This window comes from Chinchilla lanigera, unplaced genomic scaffold, assembly GCF_000276665.1.
Source record: "Chinchilla lanigera isolate Chin_1 unplaced genomic scaffold, ChiLan1.0 scaffold00036, whole genome shotgun sequence".
NCBI lineage: Eukaryota > Metazoa > Chordata > Mammalia > Rodentia > Chinchillidae > Chinchilla > Chinchilla lanigera.
This window is the reverse complement of record NW_004955437.1, coordinates 3,087,733-3,111,622: the sequence shown is the minus strand read 5'-3', so window position 1 is coordinate 3,111,622 and position 23,890 is coordinate 3,087,733. Positions and strand designations below refer to the sequence as shown.

At 42.9% G+C, this 23,890-nt stretch overlaps 1 protein-coding gene across 2 annotated transcripts in view; it reads left to right on the top strand.

The window, feature by feature from the left end:
* Tcp11 (t-complex 11, testis-specific) overlaps positions 1-23,890 on the top strand; it is a 26,039-nt gene extending 2,149 nt beyond the window's left edge. For both annotated transcript variants that reach the window (XM_005389542.2, XM_013516800.1), the window contains exons 3-11: positions 2,114-2,210; positions 4,734-4,832; positions 10,055-10,175; positions 17,287-17,507; positions 18,393-18,529; positions 18,763-18,989; positions 19,073-19,254; positions 21,347-21,510; positions 22,476-23,890. In XM_005389542.2, coding sequence (XP_005389599.1) covers positions 2,114-2,210; positions 4,734-4,832; positions 10,055-10,175; positions 17,287-17,507; positions 18,393-18,529; positions 18,763-18,989; positions 19,073-19,254; positions 21,347-21,510; positions 22,476-22,708 — 1,481 coding nt within the window. In that variant the 3' untranslated portion in view covers positions 22,709-23,890. The remainder of the gene's footprint in view (positions 1-2,113; positions 2,211-4,733; positions 4,833-10,054; positions 10,176-17,286; positions 17,508-18,392; positions 18,530-18,762; positions 18,990-19,072; positions 19,255-21,346; positions 21,511-22,475) is intronic.

Below are 23,890 nucleotides of genomic sequence, written 5' to 3'. Positions count from 1 at the left end.
TTTATTTATTTATTTATTTTTCTGGTACTGAGAATCAAACTCACGACCTTGCGCTTGCCAGACAGGTGCTGTGCCTCTGAGCTAAATCCCCAGCCCCCGAAGATTTTCTTTTATTTCTCATTTATCGTTATGAATTAGCAGGGATACAATTTACTTATTTTTGTTTTACTACCTGGGAACGTCATACCTTTAAGGTTCCTTTAACCTTAATGTTAATAAGGACATAGTGGATTCCTTATGAAGGCCTACAACCACCTTTTCCTCTTTTTATTTGAAACATTTAAAAATTGTGGAAAAGTTAAGTAATATAGTGAATGTTCACATCACGTGTTTTGTCATATTTCTTTTTATCTCTCCATATATTTTTCTCCCCCTTGCTATCTGAAAGTTACAGAAATGACTTTACCTGTATTTTATTGTATTCTTTTTTTAGGGGGTGGGGCAGGGTCTTGCTATGTAGCTCAGGCTGGCCTGGAATACCCAATGATCCTCCTGCCTCAGCCTCCTAAATATTGTGTTCTTTTCTAAGAGAAAGGGAACTGTCTTATGTAACTTCTTTATATAATAAAGTTATTTTTTTCTTTTTTCTTTTTTTTTTTTTTTAATGTTTTTCTTCCGGTACCAGGAATCGAACTCACGACCTTGCTCTTGCCAGGCAGGTGCTTTGCCACTGAGCTAAATTCTTTGCCCCTATTTTTTCTTTTTACATTTTATTTTATTTTATTTTATTTTATTTTTGTCTTTTTGAGACAGGGTCTTGCTATGCAGTTCAGGTTGACCTTGAGCTCACTTTGTAGCCCAGACTGGTCTCAAACTTGCAACGATCCTCCTGCCTCAGCCACCCGAGTGCTGGGATTACAGGCGTGCACCATTCTTTTTACATTTTAAATCTTGCTGCAGAAAACTTAAACATTTATAAAAGTAGAGTAACTAATATAATAAACCTCTCCTTACCTATCACCCAGCTTCAACCAGTTCATGGCCAATCTTAGTTCATCTGTTTACCCGTCAGATCTTGAAGCCAAGTAGTTTCCTGAGGAACAGGAGAGGTCCCAAATGGGTGACTACTGAGGCTCTTCGTCGGGGGTAACTTATATAGCAAAGTTACAATGGTGGTACAATGTGGGTCAAACTACCATCAACCTATGGGATTACAAGTATAGCCCCTTAGCTAATATTTGATCTGATAAGGACATGAGTCACGTAGCAAGAGTACATGGAAAGGACAAAGGCATTTTGGGGAAGGGAGCGGGGAGTATGGGTTCAGGTAATCTGGTCACCCACTTATGGGCCTGTTGGACCAGGTGGTGCTAATTATGGTATAATCTCAAGTTGCTGTTTATCTTGCATGCTCAAGTATTGCTTCTCTGTCCCGAGGCCTGGCTCTCTGCAGATTTGCCTCCAGCCATGATTCTGATGTCTTTTTGTGCTGACTGACTTGCTGCATATTAATTTCGGTCTAATTTAGCTGCCTATAATAGTCTCAAAGCTAAACCGATTCAGTTTAAAGGACTGCTTTTTATTTTGACAATATTTCCTTTCTGCTCTTGTATGTAATTACGATTTGGGGGTAGTAGAGTAGAATCTTTGTTTTTATTTGCTTTTCTGTAACTGGCAAAATATAAGTTGTCATATTGTGGTCAGTTGCTTAGAATCTTTTCGGAAGTTTATTCGTCTGAAATGCTAAAATCTTGGAACAACTGCCTCAGACTTTGGCACTGTTCAGTGACACATGTGTATGATCTGTAGGGGAACTTAGGTTTCATTGTGGGTAGCTGCAGAGGCAGGAACAGGAAATGGACTCTTAGTACTGCAGATAAATACTTACTTTTGGTGAATCATGAAGTTGTTTCTTCGTGATTTTACTTTTTAAAAGTTTTTCATTGGTTTCACTTAACTTTTTTTTATGAATTAACTTTCTCCTGCCTCTCCCTTGTGCTTTTTGAATTTTCAGCACCATTATGGGTCCTAGAGTTCACAGAACCTCAGTGACTCCTGCAGTTGAGTGAATCTGACACATCTGGGGCCTACTGGGCTGAGTGAATCTCCTCGTGAAATAGAAGTCCACACTGCTGTGAGTTCACTTTGTCCACCACTTGTTCTTTGGTTACAGCTCCGACAGAGACCGTGAATGAAGTTTCCAAGCGCAGCAACAAGACTGGGATGAACAATGATTTCCACATGGAAGAGGTGGTTTTACCTCCAAGCAGGTATAGGCTTTTCTGCATTTTCATTTTGCTTCTCCTGGCATCGGTTCTTAGCACTAAGGGCTTCTGACCTGGTGTTCTTATTTAACAATGTAATTCGTATTTGAGTAATCACTACAGCTTACATGAACCAGTAATAAGTTGTAATCATTAATATCAGAATATCAAGGAACAAATGCTATTTAACCTGTGGGTAAAGCAAAGCAGTAATGGAGTAATGAGGGTGAATTTGCTCTTTCCTGACAGACTTGGAGGAAGTAACTTAAAAAGCTTTGGGTTTTGGAGCATTTCGGTTTTCAGATATTCAGATTTGGGATGTTCAACCTGCATTATCATTTAGAGAAAACAATGTCACATCTCAGAGATACAGAGAAAGAAAACAGGTTTATCCAAGAAGGAGGTTGAGGTGTGTCAGTTGAGACATACAAGGATTTAAAATCTTGTCAGGGTAACAAAAGCTCAAGGATTCATTGCAGGCCTTTACAAACAAGTATACAGTGAACCTAGGAGAAAGCGCAGAAGCCTGTGTAAAATAACCAGCTAAACAGCAGTTGTAATTGTGACCAGTTTTGTTAGAGAGAGGTGGCTTTTAAATTTAGCTTCCGTTTCTTAATTGGATGACAAAGCTCAGGGCAGAGCCCTTTCGCTAAGTCACTAAATTAGCCAGGCTGGACTTGAATTTGCAGTCCTCCTGCCTCAGCCTTGTAGTACTCAGATCTTTAGAAATGAAGGATCCCCCTTTTACCTTGAATTTGGGGGTCTTTCAGAGCTGAGGCAGAAACCAAGAGAGAGCTGCTATGGGGCTGGGCTGTGCAGGACTTTTCTGGTGTATGTCACTGGGGTGCCCCCATTCCCAGGCCAGTCAAGCCCATGCCATGGCCAGCTCCACCTCCGCAGGGGTCCTGCTGAGTGGTTTTTTTGTTTGTTTGTTTGTTTGTTTTTTGTGAGTGCGTGTTCATCAGCTAGTCATCATACCCAGAGATACCTTTGTAGGGGAGAGGGAAGTGGGTTGCGGTGGGCGGGGCAGGACAGATTTAGAGGAAGACTGAATGATTTTTAGGGGAGATGAATGGGCCCAAGATGTCTGGGCTCTGAGTGTCCAATTGTGGCTCTGGCTCTGAGGGCTTAGCCAGTGATTTTTCTTGCAGTAAATTGCCATCTTCTGCTAATTTCTGTCTGATCCAGTCAGAAATCTGGAGCTTTGTGTAAGTGCACAAAGAAACAAAGTGCATTAAAAAACCGCAGTTTCCTTCCTGCACTAATAACTGCTCATTGGAACCGTGACCATTTCTTTAAAATGGCAGCTCTTAGCTGGGTGTGGTGGTGTGTGCCTCTAATCCCCGCCCCCTGGGGGACTGAGGCACGAGTGTGGCAGGTTCTAGCCCAGCCTGAGTGACCTAGCAGGACTGTCTCAGAAGAGAGATAGGAGCTTTTTCCTGTGAGCTAGACAAACCCAAACTGTTGCCAACAGCAAAAGCCAAAGACATCAGGGAACTCTGTGCAAAAGACAGCGGAACTTCAGATTTGAGAAGAATCTACTTGGGGCTCTGTGAGGAAGACAGGATACCCTCGCAATGGGATAAGGTTGCTTCCCTGTGTTCCTAAGGGGTCTCAGGATCTCCAGACTCTCCTTTAGGTCTCTTTTATGTGGTAGTTAGAACTCTGATGTATCCTCTCGGTCATTTTTTATACATGGATCACTGCACAGAGGCAGTAGGGACTTAAAGGGGGACATATCAGAGGTCAAAAGGAGCTGAATGGAAGATTGAGGGTGGTAGAAGAAATAGGAGGAGCAGGACCAAATTAGCTCTTAGAAAAGCCAGTCTGGGAGATTTTTCAGTTTTCCAGATATTTGAGAAAAAGGGGTTTCACTCAAGTGAGAAATTTCCGTGAGAGAGACCATAAAAAAAGTATAACTTGAATATTAGCTTTTAATTATGCCAACATTTGATCACAGAGCTCTTTTAAAAATATTTTTCCTTTTTTTTTAGTACAGGACAGTTCTGTTTGTAATGTCCCAATTTGTACAGTATCTGTAAACATCTGAAGGCAAACAGGGAAAGTTCTGTGACGGGTGAGAACAATGAATGGAGTTTGGAGTTACTTCTAGAATCATAGTTCTGGTTTTATGAAGATTCAGGCTGCAAGGCAAGACTTGCATTTAATTCTTCGAAGCATTGGGTTAAAGCCTGACATGGTAAGAGGCTGACCATCTACCCAACTGTATTATCTTTAGGTTGCTTTTTCATATCAGGGAGCAGATTTCCAAGTAAGATGGAAATCAAAAGGCTTTTTTGTTTGGATTTAGAGAAGTCTTAATGTTTCAATAAACCAGTTTCTTTCTTTCTGGGTATGTACTTCTATCGTAGCTTAGGAAAAAAGGAAAAAAACTCCTGTCATGCTCTGAATGTAAGCCAAGGGCTCTAAACCAAAGAATGTCTACAAGTGACAAGCGGCACAAGTATAATTCAGATTAATTTTTAGTCAAGATCAAAACTAACAGAATCTTTTATGGCTTTAACCAAGGTCTTCAGAAGAGGGAGTGAAAGATTCAGCTCTTCCAAGACGCAGACCATTCCTGAAGTCAGGCAAAAAGAAAGAAGATCTGAGACTGTGCAGCAGCTGGTATGCGCGCCACAGTGGGGTGCAACTCACCATGTTCTTGGGATTCCCAACCTTTAGGTTGGCCGCTTTCACACATCCACCCCATAATCCACAGATGGAAAAGCAAAGCAAGACCAACAGGAAAACAAATGCTGTCCAAAGAAGGAAGAGAATCTCTGAAAAATGGGAACCCCAATAGCCAACAGTTACACAAATTCAAAACAAATAATTTAAACCAGTTTTTGCAAATGGTTCTCTCCTGAGCTCAAGGAATTTATTAGGGAAATAGAGCTCAACTCAGAGGACACAAAGTTTAAACCAGAGACCCAGAGATTCAAGAGGTGTTCTGTTGAGAGCGTTTAAACTTTGTTCTAGAGTTTATTTCTGTCTCTTAATTTGCATTTCTGTAAGTACTCAAAAGATAATTAAGATTAGAGCTCTCTTCAAAGTTTTCTTTAAATATAGCCAACTTACTTGTTCCAAAAGCAGTTCAAACCAGTACGAGAACTAGTTTACCTATGTTCTCCCTTGCTTGTCTAAATTTAGAAAGGGAAAAAAACCACTCTTACCACCCTCACGCGACTGAGCACTACGGAGAGACTGGGGGATCTGTCTTCGGTGAAAATTCTTTTTTTACTTTGCTGGCTTTTTGTCATTTGTGCTAGGATCCTACGTGCAGGCCCTGAAATGAGCAGCATGATTTGTTATCCTGATGACTATGCCAAAGATGTGGGGAAATTCAGGCTTTTCTCTGAAGGTTTGATAATGGAGTGCTGAAATAAACGGACAATGGGATGATTAACAGACACGGATAGAAACTTATTAACGTGAGAGTCATACAAAACACGCAACTCAGAGAACCAGATGGTTGACACTTAGATATCTTCCTAGAGGAGAGGGAAGTAGGGGGAGGGGCAGATTTAGAGGAAGACTAAATGACTGTCAGGGGATGAATGGGCCTGAAATGTCTGGTCTCTGAGTGTTGGGTCAGGCTTAGGCTTCCAGCACTGTGCTTCCGGGGCTGATGAGGTAGCTGGGGAAGGGACTAACAATGATAGAAAATCTTTGGAGGATCCCACTTTAGGTTGATGGAGGAACTGCTGAGAAAGCCCTTCTGTGCAATTCCTGTTCTGTAGGGGCTCTCAGTTGGAGGTCCAATTGGGTATTTGGGGGTACTGTTTTCTGAGCCCTGACAATCATAAGCCATTTTCCTACTGGTGATAGGGAGCCTCCAAAAGACTTTAAATGAGCATGACATCATGGTCAGAATTGCATCTTAGAAAAATCATCAGTTTTATCGTGGGCTGGCAGTGATGTAGAAAGATTGAAAAGGGCCAGTACTGGAGGCAGGGGCTAGTTAATGCTAAGAGGTGATGGAAGAATGGAAAGGAATCCAGAGACATTGAAGAAGCTGGATTTGTGGAATTTAGCAATCAGTTTTATATATATATATATATATGAAGGGGAGAAAGACGTTAAGAATAGTTTCAGTATATACTAGACTATTACTTAAGGTAATAAGGTAAGTTACCTCTGACAGTTGAGATTGGTGTGTTCAGAGAGGAACTTCAATTTTTTGTTTTAGCTTTGGTAATTTTTATATAAATTACATGTATCACTACTATGTTTTTTGAGGGAACATGCTTAATTCAAGAAAATGAGTAGCTATCTAGCAATGACTAGTTGTAATCTCAGACTTTCCATGTTTTTTCCTTAGTATAACTCTTTTCCTTAGTATAACTCAGAGACTTCAGTTAAATAAACACTTGGAGGAACATTAATTCCTATTATTTTAATTTTTAAAATTAATAGGCTGTATTTTTAGAGTATCTCTAGATTTATAGAAAAATGATTAGAAAGAGTTCTCCCATCCCCTCCCCTTTATCATGCAGTTGCTCCTATTATGTGTGTTTTGTATTAGCATGGAAGATTTGTTACAGTTGATGACCTATATTAATAGATTATTAAGTTCATAGTTTACATTGGGGTTGGCTTTTGTGTTATAGTCTATGGACTTTGAAGAATATCTAATGACATGTACCCTGTTTTGTGTCATAGAGCATGATCTCACAGTCCTGGAGATCTGGTGCGCTCCACCTGCTATCCCTCTCTCAGCCCCTTTAGCCCTTCCCAATTACTGATCATTTATAGGCTCCATATTTGCCTTCTCCAGAATGTGGTATTGTTAGAATCATACAGTAGAAAGCCTTTTCAGATTAGCTTCTTTCACTTACTCATAGACATTTAAGATACTCCTGTATGGATATACCAATTTGTTTTTGCATTTGCCAGTTCAAGGATATTTTGATGGCTTCCAAGTTTTAGCAGTTGGTAATGAAGCTGATACAAATACTTGTATACAGATATTTGTGTGAACATAAGTCTTTACATCATTGGGTAAATACCAAGGAGTGTGATTGCTGGATGATACGGTAAGAGTATGTTTAGTTTTGTAAGAAATTGCCAACTTTGTTTTTTTTTTTTTCCCCCGGTACCGGGAATCAAACTCATGACCTAGTGCTTGCCAGGCAGGCGCTGTGCCGCTGAGCTAAATCCCTAACCCCTCCAACTTTGAAAGTGGCTGTACCATTTTGCATTCTCATCAGCAATGAATGAAAGTTCCTGTTGTTCCAGCCTTCTTTATTTTTAATCTGTTTTCCACATTGCTGCCAGTTCACACTAAAATTGATTTTTTTAAGATGCAATTCTCAGGGCTGGGGATATAGCTCAGTGGCATAAGCGCCTTCTTGGCAAGCGCAAGGTCGTGAGTTTGATCTCCATTACCACACACACACACACACACACACACACACACACACAAAAACCAAACATGCAATTCTCTCTCTCTTTTTTTTTTTGGTACCAAGAATTGAACTCATGACCTCAGGCTTGCCAGGCAAGTGCATCTACCACGTAGCTATATCCCCCGCATAAGGTGCAATTCTGATCATAATGTCATGTTCATTTAAAGTCATTTAAATGGACAGAGTAAATAAATGTTTAACATCCTTGCCAGCATTTGGTGTTATCACTATTCTGATTTTGGCCCTTCTAATAAGTATGTGGTGAAATGTTATTTTTTAATTTGCAGTTCCCTAATTACCTCAGTCATTTTCTCCTCAGTGGGACACAATGTCCAACACCCACAACACAAGTGGGAGAGATTTATTTTGGCTCACGTTTTTAGTTCATAAAAACTGAGACAGGAAGATCACACTGCTGGTACCAAGTCAGGAACGTGTGACAGAGGGGCTCGGTGAAGGAAAGGCTGCTCACCTCACGGTAGCCCGTGACAGCGGGGAAGGGAGGGTAGAGCGGGAAGAGAGACATACTTCCTAACACAAGTCAGCTACAAGGCTCCACAGTCCAGTCCCCTTCCCAGAGCCCTGCCTAAGGATGCATAAGGCTTTGGAAGAACGTCGAGACACAAATTATAACACTCAGGATGCTGCTGAGCATCTTTTTGTACGCTGATTTTATAACTTCTTTGTTGAGACAAATTTGGACCATTTTTAGATTTGGCTATTCATTTTTCATATTGTAAAATTTTAAAGGTTCTTTTTATCTTTGTATCCTTTTGTTTGTTTGTTTGAGACAGAGTCTCACTATGTAGTTCAGGCTAGACTTGAACTCACTATGTAGCCCAGGCTGGCCTCAAACTCATCCCAATCCTCCTGTCTCAGCCTCCTGACTTCTGGGATTACAAGCTTGTGCCACTGTGCCCAATTTATCTTTGCATCCTTTGTCAAAAATTGTCTCCCAATTCGTGGGTTGTCCTTTTGCTTTCATTTTTTCCAGTTTCAGGGATTGAGCTCAGAGTCTTCCATTTGCTAGACATTCCTAGCCCTTTTTTTTAAAGTTTTGAGACAGGGTCTCACAGAATTGCCCAGGCTGGCCTCAAATTTGTGATCTTCCTGTCTCAGCCTCCCATGTAGCTGGGATTACAAGCATGTCACCATGCCCATCTTCTCTTTTTGTTCTCTAACAATGTCTTTCACAGAACAGAAAATTTCAATTAAATTAAATTAATTTTTTTTTTTTTTGAGAAAGGGTGTGTGTAGTTCAGACTGGTTTGAACTCACTATGCAGTTCAGGCTGGCCTCAAACCCACAGTGATCCTCCTGCCTCAGCCTCCCAAGTTCTGGGATTATAGGCATAAGCCACTATGCCTGGTGAAAATTTTCATTTTAATGAAGTCTACCTTACCAGTTTTTCATTCCATTTCCTGATTGCTTTTAGTGTTGTCTCTAAAAAGTCATCACCAAGCCCAAGGTCACATAGATTTTTCTCATATGTTATCTTTTTAGGGTTTTATAGTTTTATGTTTTACTTATAGATTTATGATTCATTTTGAGTTTAGCTTTCTGAAGGTTGTAAGATCAGGGTTTTGATTCAGTTTTTGTATATGGATCTCTAGTTCCAACAACATCTTTGTTGAAAATTTCTAAATTGGATTGCCTTTGCATATTGTATTAGTTAAAGGTGAAAACAACAAAAAGATCTTTTTGGCTTCCATGACTGGATAGAGCCCGGGATGGTGGCACATGCCTGTAATCCCAGCACTCGGGAGGCTGAGGCAGGAGGATCACCTCAAGTTCGAGGCCAGCCTGGACTACATAGTGAGTTCAAGGCTAGCTGGAACTGCATAGCAAAATGATGTCTCAAATAACAACAACAACAACAACAAAACCGGAAAACATCACCATGACTGGATAGATGGTAATGCTACTCAGATTGAGAATAGAAGAGGAATAGGTGTGGAGGGACTAAATAATGAATTCATTTTAAACCAGCTCACTGGTTTAAATATCTCTGACATGCAAATGTTCATCAATGAAGGAAAATCTTTTCCTAGATTTTAGGAATATAAGAAAGTGAATGATCATTTAGTTCAGTGACATGTGTATATATCAAGTGACATACAATGCCATAAAATGCCATATATATTATGTATATAGAGTCATACATGCAGGCTAGGTGCCCAGTCAGTGCTAAAACTGGCCTGGTTTCTCCTTATTCAGAGTTCTTCCTACTACAGATTTCCTACTGAAATCATGAGACATTCTTCTGAGAAGTTTCACTGATGCCCTTGAAGTCCAAATCAGCTCTGCTGTGGTCCAGTCCCTGGCACTTTCTTAGCTGTATCATCACCCTTTTCCGTATCAAATACTGTTTGGGGCTTAGGAGATTATGACTCCGGAGCAGTTTCTGGAGAGTAACTTGTTTATTTAACCCTCTTCCAGTCCAGAAGGCAAGGTGAAAGAGGCAGTGCACAATGACTTCTGGGACCATCTTAAAGAGCAGCTCTCAGCTACTCCTCCTGACTTCGGTTGTGCTCTTGACCTTCTGAATGATACTAAGGAGGTGAGTGGCCTTCCACTGCTCAGGTGTCAGGGATGCCCTCAACACCCCAGCTGTCGGAGTATCAAGTGAGCACACCCTGACTGAGCACGGTCATGAATCAGAGCCATACACTAGTTTGAAACAACAAGGTTAATATGAAATGATTAGAACAGGGAATTGGAGAAACAAGGGCACGGCTAGTAACAAGGGAAGAGGACCTTACAGAATCTGGAATATCAGACATACTGGAGTGTCCCATGCTCATGGGATTGACACAAAGCACTCAAGGAGCTAATTTGAGGGTCACAGCTATGCCAGAGGAAGTGGTAGGCTGTGTCTGCTGCTGATCACCATCTGCTGCTGACGCTGAAGACTGAAGAAACCACTCCGACCGCAGGACCCTGCCGAGCGTGCATTCCAAGACCGGCTCTTGCCTGTGCAGCATCACTGCAGTATCTGCTCGTCTGTATAATCTCCTCCCTGTGAGTGTGGACAAGACCTGCAACTTCTTTCTCACCAATAGAACGAGGTGAAGGTAATGGGATTTACGCCCGTGATTACATTTCCTTATATAAGATTCCATCGCAGCTGACTAGAGAGAATGAGTCTCTTGCCAGCCCGGAAGATGCAGAGAGCTATGCTGTGAACTGTCTGTGGAGAGGGAACTGCAGGTGACCGTTAGGACCAGGGGGCAGCGTGCAGGCAACTGTCAGAAGCTGAGACCCCAATACAGCTATAAGGAAGCAAATTGTGCCCAGTCTGAATGAGCTTATACACAGTCTTCCCCAGTCAGGCTTCCACATGAGAGTGCAGCCTGCCTACCAGTGTGTTGCCCCTGAAGAGGGCTTGAGGGGAGGATGTAGCGCAGGTGTGTCTGGACTGTTGACCCAAGAAGGGCGAGGAAACAGTGTTGAACGCTGGCGGCTGCGTCAGCATGCCGTACAGCACAGAACACATTTTAAACAACACTCTGCAGATCAAGTTGGAAATTGCAGCACCTCATAAGGGAAACATGGAAGGATTTAGCTCGATTTTTACAGCAGAGAAAAGGATGATTTGTAGCTGACAAGCAATATACTGATAAATGGCATGGGCCTTTGGCCACCCTTTTGGTTACTCAGCTTCTAGAAGCACCACCCTGTACACATCTGAATTCCTGAACCCTCTGGGTCCGAGGGTGTAGCTCAGTGATAGAGTGGGTGCTTCGTATGCTCAAGGTCCTGGGTTCAGTCCCCAGCACCAAAAAAAAAAAAGAAAAATGGACAAACATACGCCTTACAATTTCTCATTCTTCTCAAAATGAGGAAACACATGGCCAAATTCATAATAGGCTCACCAAATATTCTGTTACCTAAATAACTAAAGTGTACAGTTAATAGTCCATGTATAAAATAATGGGAAGGAAGAGGAAGAACAAAATCAGATATACAAAGGCCAGGTGGGGTGGTGCACACCTGTAATCCCAGCACTCGGAAGGGCTGAGGTAGGAAGATTGCAGCAAGTTCAAGGTCAGCCTGGGTTACAAAGTGAGCTCAAGGCCAGCCTGAACCGCATAACGAGACCCTGTGTTAAAAAGACCAAAAACAAAAGATATACAGGCAAACATACCTATAACTAGCAAAAAGAAATGTTTAGCCCTTGTTTCTCTACCTGGCCTCAGGGCTAAACTTGGCATCCGTGGCTGTTTCTGCCACTGTTCATTCCATGTTCCCTCAGCCGGTTGAGGTTGTATATCAGATGGGATGGCTCAGACTTCCATTTGAGAGTTGTGAGTTCTCAAGTGCTTTGCTTTTTTGTTTGCTCTGGTTTCCATATTATTGGGTTTGAGTAGTAAGAGGCAACTTAGAGGTCTCCTGGGCTCTGGGTGTAATCCTTGCCCACACTGAAGTACCAAGGAGAAGCAAGATTGGTGCTACCTAGTAGGACTTACATCTTACTGCTTGGTTCCGTGGTACAAGGAGCTCACAGTGGCCAGGTGGCAGTTTCATCCTTTAATTCATTAGAACCAATGCAAGTATTTCTTCTGAATCAGCGGAACTCAAGGCTGGAAGAACGGCAAACAAAAAATGAGCACGTGGGTTCTGAGGGATATTAGTGAGAGGAGCCAGCGCTGTGTCTTGACTGCTGAGCCCAATATTCCAGCTTGGGGAGGCAGCTCGTAGAATGATTTTCCATTCAAAGGATATATTGTGTTCCTCAAGACAGCCTTTTCCTTCCAGGGGTTGCTGCTCAGCTAATGCTGTGGTCTTCAGTATGCCTCCCACCTCAGGACAGCTGATGTTCTCAGTGGGGTTATTTGGTCCCCCCAGTTAATTCCATGGGTTTGAACCCATAACTGCCCTTCCTTTGCTATGAGGTGCGTTCCTTCATCAGATGCGGTGCTATGGAGCCTACCAGGGCCTGGGATGATGGATGAGGCATTTCATGAGTACACGGGTGTAGGTGCTTACAGAAGCGTCAAGGCAGAGAAGACAGACTGATACCGAGAATATGTCGATTCTAGAATGAATCTCTGTCTCCTCAGTGGACAAGGTGGCTGGCTGATCCTTCCTGGGGAACAGGGTATATTGGAGGCTTGGTTTTGCAGGGGTTGGATAAATGAAAGGATGTTTTTATTGTGGTAAAATATGCATAACAGGACTTAGCATTTTTAAGTGTTACAGTTCAGTGGCATTAGATACATTCAGTGTTGTGTGATCAGCACCACCATCCATTTCCATACTTCTTTCAGCTTCCCAAGTGGAAACTTTGTACCCATTAAACAGGAAGGCCCCTTTCCACTCAGTGCTTGGTAACAGTCACTGTATTTTTTATTTCCATGAATTTTTTTTTTGTATCAGAAATTGAACTCAGGACCTCACACTTGCCAGGCAGGCGCTGCGCCACTGAGCTCTATGAACTTGACTACTCTTCGTAACTCCTAAGTGGAATCAAATCATATTGTCCTTTGTGTTGGTCTTACTTCACTTGGCGTAATGTTTTTAGGTTCATCCATGTTGTAGCATTTATCAGAATCTCAGTCCTTTTTACGGCTGAGTAATATGTGGAATAGGCCACATTATATTGATTCATCAGTTGATAGACATTCATGTTGTTTCTACTTTTTGGCTATTCTAGATAATGCTGCTATAAACAATGGTATGCTAGTATCTGAGTCCCTGCAGTTCATCTGGGTAGGTACTTAGAATTGCTGGATTAAAGTGGTAGTTCTTTTGTGTATGTATGTGTGATGGGGATTGCATTTTTGAGACAGAATCTTACTGAGTTGCCCAGGTGGGACTCAAATTTAGTGGTGGTATGACAGGTGTGCCCCACCGTGCCTGGCTTCACATGGTCATTCTTTGGTTAACATTTTGAGGAACTGCCACACTGTTTCCCATAGCAGCTGTACCATTTTGCATTTTCACCAGCAGTGTGCCATGGTTCCACTTTGTCTTCATCTTGCCAAATGCTTGCTATTTGCCCCTCCCCTTCCCGTCCTCCTCCCTGCTGTTTTAATGGTATGAAGTGGTATTTACTGTGGTCTTGACTTGGATTGCCTTAATGGTGAAAGATGTTGAGCATCTATTCATGTGTTTTCTGACCATTTTAACATCTCCTTGAAACGTTTACTGACGTCCTTTGCCCATCTTTAACTAAAACTGTCATTTTGTTGAGTCTTCTGCCCATCCTTAGATAGCAATTTTTGTCTTTTTGTCCTTGAATTAGAAATCCAGCATATTATTGGAAAGGCTACACTTTGTAGCCTTTGTGAAAGGCTACACTTCACAGATTAGTGGTCTTACCAGTAATGTAACCCCATCTGCCATCACCATTTTCAAAAATGAAGGTTTGTACCTATAGAGAGTATATAATACAAATATTTTGCCTATACTTTAATTTCTAATGGATGCTCATTCAGGCAATCACAGACTGAAAATTACAAAACTGTGTGTGTACATGCTTAAATCCCTTTATTTCCATTCCATCCTTTGGCTGAATTTTATTAATATATTATCTGCTCTTCTTATAGCCTCCTCTCTTGTGAGAGGCATCACAACCCTATCACTCCTCCACACCTCTCCTCCTCTACCCACTCCCCACCTCTAGTCATGCACTGTTAGCAAGGCATCTTTCTAGATTCCCCAGGAATTGATCTCTTCTTCGTTAGAGTTCCCTGTTGCAGTTCCATTTCTTCCTAAGTATGACACGTGAGGTTTTAATTGCTGTGCCACTGTTTTTTCTTCTTCGGTCATTAGCGATAGCTCCAGATCTGTTTGCTTTTGCAGTTCTTATATCATGAACATAATTTTATTCAAAGTAGCATAAATGTGACTCCTAGTCTCTTTTTGCTCAGCAGCAGCTGGTTTAAAACGTGCATACAAAGTTTGATTTTGAGACTTTATTGCTGACAATTCCTTTCAGAGTGTAACTGGGTTTTTCTTGCCTGCTGAATCAGGATCATTAGTCTTGATTTCATATTCCAGCCTGTACTGAATGTAATCCAGATCAGAGTCAGCCTTCTGGAATGGAACCAGGCATGGTGACACACACCTGTAATCCCAGCACTCAGGAAGCTGAGGCAGGAGGATGGTAAGTTCCAGGCCAGCTTGGGCTACATACTGAATTCAAGGTCAGTCTAAACTATGTAGTAAGACCCTTCTTTTAAATAGTCCAGCTCAGCTGGTTAGCTGCTTAGTGGGTTAAGTCTGCCAAGAAATTGCCTCAAATTCAGGACAGCTGGAACTTAAGAGTCTTAGCCTCAAATCCTGGGCCCATCAGTTCCAGCTTATTGACTTCCGCCTCCATATTGAATAGTTGACATTCCTCAGACCATGGCAGGGTTTAAGCTGCAAGCTGTATGGACACTGAAGATCTGTATTGGATAGCTGTCCTTTGTCATTGAATTGTAAGAGTTCTTTACATGTTAGGGGGGGCTGTACCCTTGCCAGATGGTTTGTTAACCTTTTTCCCATTCTGTGGTTAGTCTTTTTAATTTACTTTTTGTCCTTTGATGTGCCAAAATTTTAATTTTGATCAAGTCTACTTTAGTTTTCCTTTGGTTTCTGATGTTCTCAATGTCATATCTTGCCACATTCAATATCTTGAGGTTTTTTTCATGTGTTTTGTAGTACTGGGGGTTGAAACTAGGTGCTTTACACTGAGCTAGATCCCCAGCTCTTTTTTATTTTGAGACAAGGTCTCACTAATTATAATTATTATTATAGTTCAAATTTGCAGTCCTCCTGCCTCAACTTCCCTGAGTATTAGGATTATAGACATGTGCCACCACACTCAGTGCTGAATTCAAGATCTTAAACACTTCTATGCTTTTTGCTTTTGTTTTCCTTTATGGTGTTGGGGATTGAACCGAAGGCTTTGTGCATGCTAGACAAGTGCTCTACTGCGGAGTCACACTCCCAACACTTCCTGTGTTTTCTTCTAAGTATTTTATAGTTTTAGCTCTTTGATCCATTCTGAATTATTTTTTAATATGGTATAAGATAAAGGTCTAACTTCATTCTTTTGCATGTGGATATCCAGTGTTCCTGGCACCATCTATTGAAAAGACTATTCTTTCTCCATTAACTTAGCCTTGTTCAAAGTCATTTGGCCATGTTATTCAGGTCTTATTTCTGGGATCTCTATTCTATGCTGTTGTCTGTATACCTGTGTTTATGCTAGTATATGCTTGGTTGCTTATAGACTACTTTTATTTGATGAGAGAGTGCTGCTGTGCTTATCCTGTGGTATTGGCTGGGTACATTAGGCACCACCTAGTTCCTGATGGGACGCTCAGGCCATAGGATTATTTGATGGTGAGGTTTTACTTTCTACCAAGGCCTGGTAGTAAGCCAGAAGCTCCTTCTCGAAAGGCAGGTAGTTATCTACAGAGAGAACATAGATTTGTTTCAAATTCTAGGGGCCTGTGTTGTGAGTTCCTGTTGGTGCTTGCAGGATATTTTTATACAGCGTCCTCAGTTGCCACAGACACTTCATCTCTGAGTAGATCTGCTGACTCATGAGACCCAGGTGGTAGAATGGCTTATACCACAGCCTCCACTTGCAGTGAAGTCTACTCCTGTTCTGGAACTCACATGAAATTTATAACCTTTTGCATCATTCTATGTGAGTGTCAAAGTAGCAAATTCAGATTTGGTGTATATTGCCTCAGAAATCCAAAAAAGCCTATCAAGTGTTGTTCCTCTTTCAGGGTGGGTGGTTTCAGCTACAGCAGCTTCTCCTTCATCTTCAAGAGGATGCCCTGACAAACTCCAGACCACTGGAGCTCTAGTGGTCTTGAAGTGCCAGGCCTGTGAATTTCGGCCATCCTCCAGTTTGTACATGTTTCTAAGGTGTGTAAAGTACTCGCTCCTTCCCACTCATCAGATCCAATGGACATATCACTATTTGAGTTCAAACCTCACAATACCAGTTTATCAGTCAGGGTACAATGAGGAGACAGAAACCACACAGCGGTTTGAACGAAGAGAAGCTTCCGCAATAAAGGAACTTACTGGGAGGAGGAACTAAAGTGTAGATTTGGAAGAGAGGCTTTTATAACTTTAACAATCATAGTTCAGAGGCAGTCTCATTTGTTTAATGCAGAGCTAAACAGTTGGGACTTTGCTGTGACCACACGGTATTCCGCTGAATTAAACATTCACTTTACCCCACCCCCATGTTCTCTGGCTGTGTACTCGTATTACAGCTGTGCAGGTAAGGAGAGTCCTTGTCCACCAAAGACTTACATTTGGGGTCAGTAGGCTGTTTCAGGTGACTCGTAGCAGTGCCTTTGCCTATTTCATTCTTGCCCTTTAAAATAATCTCGAAAATGTCTGCCTTTTAAAATTGAATACCTCATGACTATGTGATAATTGTTTGTAGTACTCTGCATTTTTATTGCCCCCTTTGATTTTATTCATCTATCTCATTCTGCCTAGAAAATAATGCACTATTGCCGTACTTCATCCCCTTTAACTTCAAATTACTACTGGCCCCTAAATGGAGGTAAATGATATTCTATACGAAATTCAGGATCCCAATCTCTTGATCCTCAAAAGATGTGTGTAGCTAAAGGGGTTACCCACTGGAGAAAGTGTGGAGCTCTAATCAGAGTCTAACTCCTGCTTTGACTTTCTTTCCGAGGCAGATCTTGCTGTCTCTGCTATTACCTCGCCAGAACCGCCTAAGAAGTGAAATCGAAGCAGCTTTGGATGCAGATTTCCTCAAGCAGGAAGCAGAACGGGGGGCCTTGGACATCTCTTCTCTTTCTAAGTACATTCTCAACATGATGACTCTGTTGTGTGCGCCAGTCCGAGACAAAGCTGTGCAGACCCTTGAGGACATTACAGACCCTGTTGGGTTATTGAGGTGTGGACTTTGACTGCTGCTCCCTGAAAACCGCCCCGCCCCAGGGCCTGGAAAAGCTGGGCCTGGCGCTGGATTGCAGCCATTGTCTCCCTGCTGAAGACGTGGCTCTGCCCCTTTTCTGCTCTTTGGCCTGTTGGTTTTTTCTTTTGCAAGATGGCCTCACGCAGGGCCCTGAGGTTCCTTAGGTTGATTGGGCCCCACTGTGTATATGCTGCCAAAAGATAAATTTTTTTCCTTTCAGGAGTGAAAGCATTCCTTCCTCGTGTCACATCGTATAGGGAGGGATGGAAGGTTATACCCGTTTCATAGCTTTAGGAACTAAGGAACTAACAACCACAGAGTAAAAAATAAATAATAAATAAAAATTAACTACATTTTAAAAAGCCAGTTTGGCCAAAGAGTCGGGAATAGCATCATATAAGAATAGCATCACCTTTAAACTCACCTTGCAGATAAGATTGCTGCTTCCTTCTTCTGACTTTACCCTTTGAGATGACAGAATGATTGTAGTGAAAAAAAACCTAGCTGTTTCCACTTCTGCCCCTCACTCCTGGCCTTGGGTCATGGGTCACATGTTATCTTTTAAAAATGTAGGATGGTAGGACTAAGTTTTATGAATACAGTGATTTATTTATTTTGAGTTTTTTGTTTTGTTTTAGAAACAATCTCACTATGTAGTTCAGGCTGGCCTTCCACTTACTGTGAAGGCCAGCTGGTCTCAAACTCATAGCAATCCTCCTGCATCAGCTTCCTGAGTGCTGGGACTACAGGGGTGCGCCACCACGCCCAGCTTGAGAGTACAGTGTTTTAATGGCTCCTCATGTGGGTTTCCCTCTCACGAGATCTCCTCTTGTAGTATAAATACTCTTTTTCCCTCTATCTCAGAGGGATCTTCCAGGTTCTGGGCCTGATGAAAATGGACATGGTGAACTATACCATCCAGAGCCTTCAGCCCCAGCTGCAGGAGCATTCCATCCAGTATGAGCGGGCTAAGTTCCAGGAACAACTTGACCAGCAGCCTGGTATGTATAATGCAAGGGAAGAGCAGAAAGGTGCGGCTTGTGTCTTACTTCCGCAGTAGGGTACCCGGCCTGTTTTAGGAGTCGAATGCTTTTTCCTCAGGTCAGGGGAGGCAAACATTTAACTAAGATGGAAAGATCCCAAAGAATTTACTTATTAAGCATGAGTAGACCTTGAACCTTGGTCTTAAAGCTTCAGAGACAAAGATTCTTACCCAGTCCCTTTGCTGTCCTAGGCCTCCTCGATCACACCACCAAGTGGCTCGCCCAAGCAGCAGCAGACCTCACCATGCCATCAACTTGCCCCAACTCTGCCGACTCCTCTGGTGTGGCTGGTCTTTCTCCAGATGAGGCAGCCAGCAGCGCAGCCAGCAGCGCTGAGCCCCTCAGCCCCGCAGTGGTGTTGTCCCAGGGCTTCCTCAACCTCCTCCTGTGGGACCCTGAAAATGAAGAGTTCCCTGAGGTAGGAGGGGGTCGTTACCTTGCTTTGTGTCAGGGCTTCCGTCGGGACCCCGTCGTGACAGCCTGCTCTTCCCTGGTTCCCAGACCCTGCAGATGGACAGACCCCAGCTGCAGGAGCTGGAGGCCCAGCTGCAGCAGTTAACCATCCTGGCCTCTGTCTTGCTCGTGGCCAGCAGTTTCTCTGGCAGTGTTTTGTGTGGCTCACCTCAGTTCATGGATAAGATGAAGCGTCTCACCAAGGCCCTGATGGAGGAATTCAACGCTAGGTACGCTTCATTGATCTTTTTGAGAGCAGAGGGTGATACGTGATACTCAGGACACAGGCAGGTAATGAATTGGTGCTTACTGTCCACCACAAACCACAGAAAGGCCCTTTGGAACCATTCACAAAGAATGTTGATTTTTTTTTTCCCCATAAGTGATCTTGAAGCTTGTGACAGAAAAATAAAACTTTTCTTCCACAAAGGGTAGTATGGAGGACAGTTAGTGTCAAGTGAGTCATTGTTCAGTTGGGTGGGTGACAGTGGGCTGGTGTTAGCAAACGTATCCAGGAGCTGGTTGGTCAGCAGTATTGACAAGACCTGTACAAATGCATTGCACCGAAGGAAAAAGAAAAGAAGGAGAAGAAGGCAAGTTTGTGGGGGGAAATGGAGCTTAGAGGTCTGGCTCTTGCCTAACATGCATGGGGCCCTGGATTCAATCCCATCACTGCAAAAAAAAGAAAATTCACAAGGCCAGGTTTGTAATTGTTGTTGATAAGATAGGACAGATGATCATGGCAGATATCCAGGAAAGGCTTTAAAATGTATATGTAAAAACAAAGTGCTCGCTTTGGCAGCACATATACTAAAATCAGAATGATACAGAGAAGATTAGCATGGCCCCTATGCAAGGATGACATGTAAATTCGTGAAGCATTGCATATTTATAAGCAACCCTGAGATTCCATCTCACCCCAGAAAGAATGCCTGTCATCAAGAAATCAACCAATAACAAATGCTTGAGGGGCTGTGGGGAGGAAGGAACCCTTTTCCGCTGTTGGTGGGAATATAGACTGGTGCAACCCCTGTGGAAATCAGTGTGGAGATTCCTCAAAAAACTAGCACTAGAGGTCCCAGTCAAGCCAGCTATTCCCCTTCTCGGTATTTTTCCAGAAGAACTCAAAACATCATATCACAGCGATATATGTGCACCCATGTTTATTTATAGCAGTGCAGTTTGTAATAGTTAAATCTTGGAAACAACCCAAATACCCATCAACTGAAGAATGGATAAAAAAGATGTGGTATTTTTATACAATGGAGTAGTACTCAGCTGTAAAAAAAGATAAACTTGAGGCTTTTATAGGTAAATGGATGCAACTAGAGACCGTACTCATAAATGATATAAATCAGACCTACATGTGTAAACATCGTACTGTCTCCCTAGTATAAGAACCTGAAAGAAAAAATAAAATCTGAAAGGTACAATAGATATTGTGAAAGAGAAAGAAACTGCTCAAAAGGAAAGAACAACTGCGATGAGGGAAAGGAGAAAAAGAAGGGAAAAATTATTTTATTTTATTTTATTTTTTTTGGTTTTTCTCCAGTACCAGGAACCGAACTCACGACCTTGCACTTGCCAGGCAGGCGCTTTTGCCGCTGAGCTAAATCCCCAGCCCAGGAAAAATAATTTAAAAAAAAAAAAAAATATATATATATATATAATATATATATATATATACAAGATAGCTAAGATAATTGTACTACTAATTTCTATTGGTTTATTGAAAGGACAGGTAATGCTTAATTTTTTTGACCAATTTGGCATGCTTATAGTTGGTAATCTGAACAGCTACTTTGAAGACAATATATGCAATATAATAATCATTGTTGAATTAATATCTTGTTTTTTGAAATTCTGTATCATCTCTAATGTTTTTAAAATTTTTTTTATTCTCTTTGAAATAAAAAATAAGAGTAAAAATAAAATCCAAGGGTTGGGGATTTAGCTTTGTCTAGCAAGTGCCAGGCACTGGGCTTGGTCCTCAGCACCCCAAAACTAAAAATAAGTAAATAAAAATAAAATCCAGGGGACTAAACAGTGCTGAGAGGATCTTGTGGTAGAATCTTTAAGCTCTTTTTCAGAGTTAATTTTATAGTTCATCTTCTGAGAAGCAGGACGTGGCACTTTATGGAGCAGTTGGTGTCTTGTAGGTAGCATGAGACTGCCTGCCTTTCAGGTCCTGCTGCTGCGGGTTGAGGGTAGGGTAGCTGAGTCTGTCCCGCAGTGGCCTAACTTCTGGTGTGGAGTGTTCTGGTTCCTGTCCGCTACTGGGACCATCTTCTGGGTGTCACCGTACTCTTGGTCATCTTCTAGGCCTGAGGATGCTATGCAGACTTTGAGTGAACAGGTATCTCAGGAAATCCATCAAAGCCTGAGAAGCATGGGCCTTGCTGCTCTGAGTAGTGACAACACAGCATCTCTGATCAGGCAGCTCCAGAACATTGCCAAGAAGGAGAACTGCGTCCGCGGCGTCATCGGTGAGTGTGGCAGTGGGTGGTAAGAATGTTGGAGGAGGGAAGAGACCCCAGCCCTGGAAGCCAGGTATGGAACCATTTCACAAGAGAAGACAGATCAGTGGAAAGTCTCCAGTCACCGTTGTGCCAGGTTGAAAGTGTATCCCTTGCAGTTCCAAGACTGACTGTGGTTCTAAGGCAGATTTGCGTGCAGGAATCTATGACTTCTGGATGAAAAATACTCTCCAGCCAACCCAGTTAAGTCACCCTGGCCTACTGGTCACTCTCTACAATCCAATTTCATACACACATGCACATCTGTACACACACGTATCACAGCCACCCCCAACCACAACAGAAATCTTTTTTTTTTTTTTTTCCGGTACTGGGAATCGAACTCATGACCTTGCACTTGCCAGGCAGGCACTGTGCTGCTGAGCTAAATCCCCAGCCCCAACAGAAATCTTTGTTAGGCTGAAAGACAGGTCCTGTAGTATACAACTCCTCTGTCCCATGCTAGAATAAATGCTGTGAACTTGGCCAGGTTGCTGTAGTCATCTGAACGATCAATCTGAGATCCTCCTGCTGTGTCATATACTCCCTGGGATCTCACTAATAGCTACTTAATGCTGAGTACTCAGAAATTTACTAACCCACTAGATTTTGCTGTTTGAGACAGGGTCTCATTATGTAGTTCAGGCTGGCTTCGAACTCGCAGTGGTCCTTCTGTTCAGCCTCCCAAGTGCTGGATTACAGGTGTGTGCAACATGCTGGCTGTTTTTGTTTTTTTAATCTTTGCCTTGTCCTTGAGAGCTAGTGATAGCTCCCTTCCCAGACATGACACATTTCCTTACCTGTAGGTGAGTAGGCAGGTTGGGGAAGATCTCAGTTAACTGAGAAGGCAGGCGAGTAGAGGGTAGGGCAGGACCAGTGTTTCTCGGTGAAGTCTGGTTGCCATTAACCTTCTCATTGTCTTCTTTTGCTCACAGATCAGCGGATCCACTTGTTTCTGAAGTGCTGTTTGCTTCTTGGTGTGCAGCGCTCTCTGTTAGACCTTCCCGGAGGCCTCACTCTCATTGAGCCGGAGCTGGCAGAACTGGGCCAGAAGTTCATCAACCTGACACAGTACAATCAGCAGGTGTTTGGCCCCTACTACACTGAGATCCTCAAAACCCTCATCCCCCCAGGTCAGGAACTGAAAACAAAAGTGGAGGCCCTCTGACAGCACCTGCTGGGAGCCCTGGCACCTTGGACCCAGAAGAGAGATCCAGCATCTTCCTGGGATAACATCACCAGAGACCAGCAGAGCAGTGAGCCTCACCTGCCCCTGAAGCCAGGGCACCAAGGTTGCAGGGAGCAAGCCTGTAAGCACAGCTGGCCCCAACCCACTCACTAATAAACCTCTGAACTGCAAGGAAACCTCCACTCTCCCTGTGCTGCAGCTGAAGCTCCGTGCCCTCAGCCCCCAACCAGCTGAGAAGCCAAGAAGCCTTCGGTATTCCCTTCTCTGGTGGCAGCGCGCGGAGCTGAGCAGCCGGACACCCAGGCACTAGCGTTGGTCTAAGAGTAAAGCACCCCTGAGAACTCTGGGATAGATCTAAAATGTGAATACAAGTGTTTCCTCCAGTTCTGTTCAGGGGAGCACATGTTTTAAAGAAGTTAGATCATTTTCAGGCAGAGGTTGTCTTGAAGGTTCCAGGTGACACAGCAGTACATCCTCTTCTGCATGTTCGCAAGCAATATGCACGGGCCTAGCCACAGCAAGCATTCTGTTGAGGCTTTCAACATTGGTGGGGTATTCTGTCGGTCTCTGTCTCGTGTGTGTGTGTGTGTGTGTGTGTGTGTGTGTCTGTCTGTCTGTCTGTCTGTCTCTGTCTCTGTCCGCCTGCCTCTCTCTCGCTCTCTGAGTTTAGCTTGGCCTCTGAAATCAGGGACTGACTTGGATCAGTTCATCCCTGCTGCTGTTCTCCAGCCCAGCGAGTCTCCTCTAAGCTTTCAGTCATCTCTAAGCTTTTAGAGGTGGAACAGCCGCCTTCTTCCCATTTGCAGTTTGTTCTGTTGTGGTTGTCATCTCTCCCTGTTGGCTTTCATTAAATAAGAGGTATTGTAGAAGCTAATGCTAGCATGTTCTCACCATTTAGGGGACTGCGGGAGCAGAGTATAACATGCTTATTTAGGAACACACCACAAGGGGGAGCCTGGGTTCCACCAGATTGCAGGGTGTTTTCCTCGGTGGCATCTTTTTTAGAGAGAATTCTAGAGGGGCAACAGGGCTGGGTCAACAGAGTGGCTGGAAAAGCTGGAGGCACGGGTCGTTCAGAGTTGGCAGTCTTGGACTAGACAGCCTGTAGATGGGGAAGCCCATGAAAAGCGATGTGTTTAATAAACACCTTGGCTAGTTGGA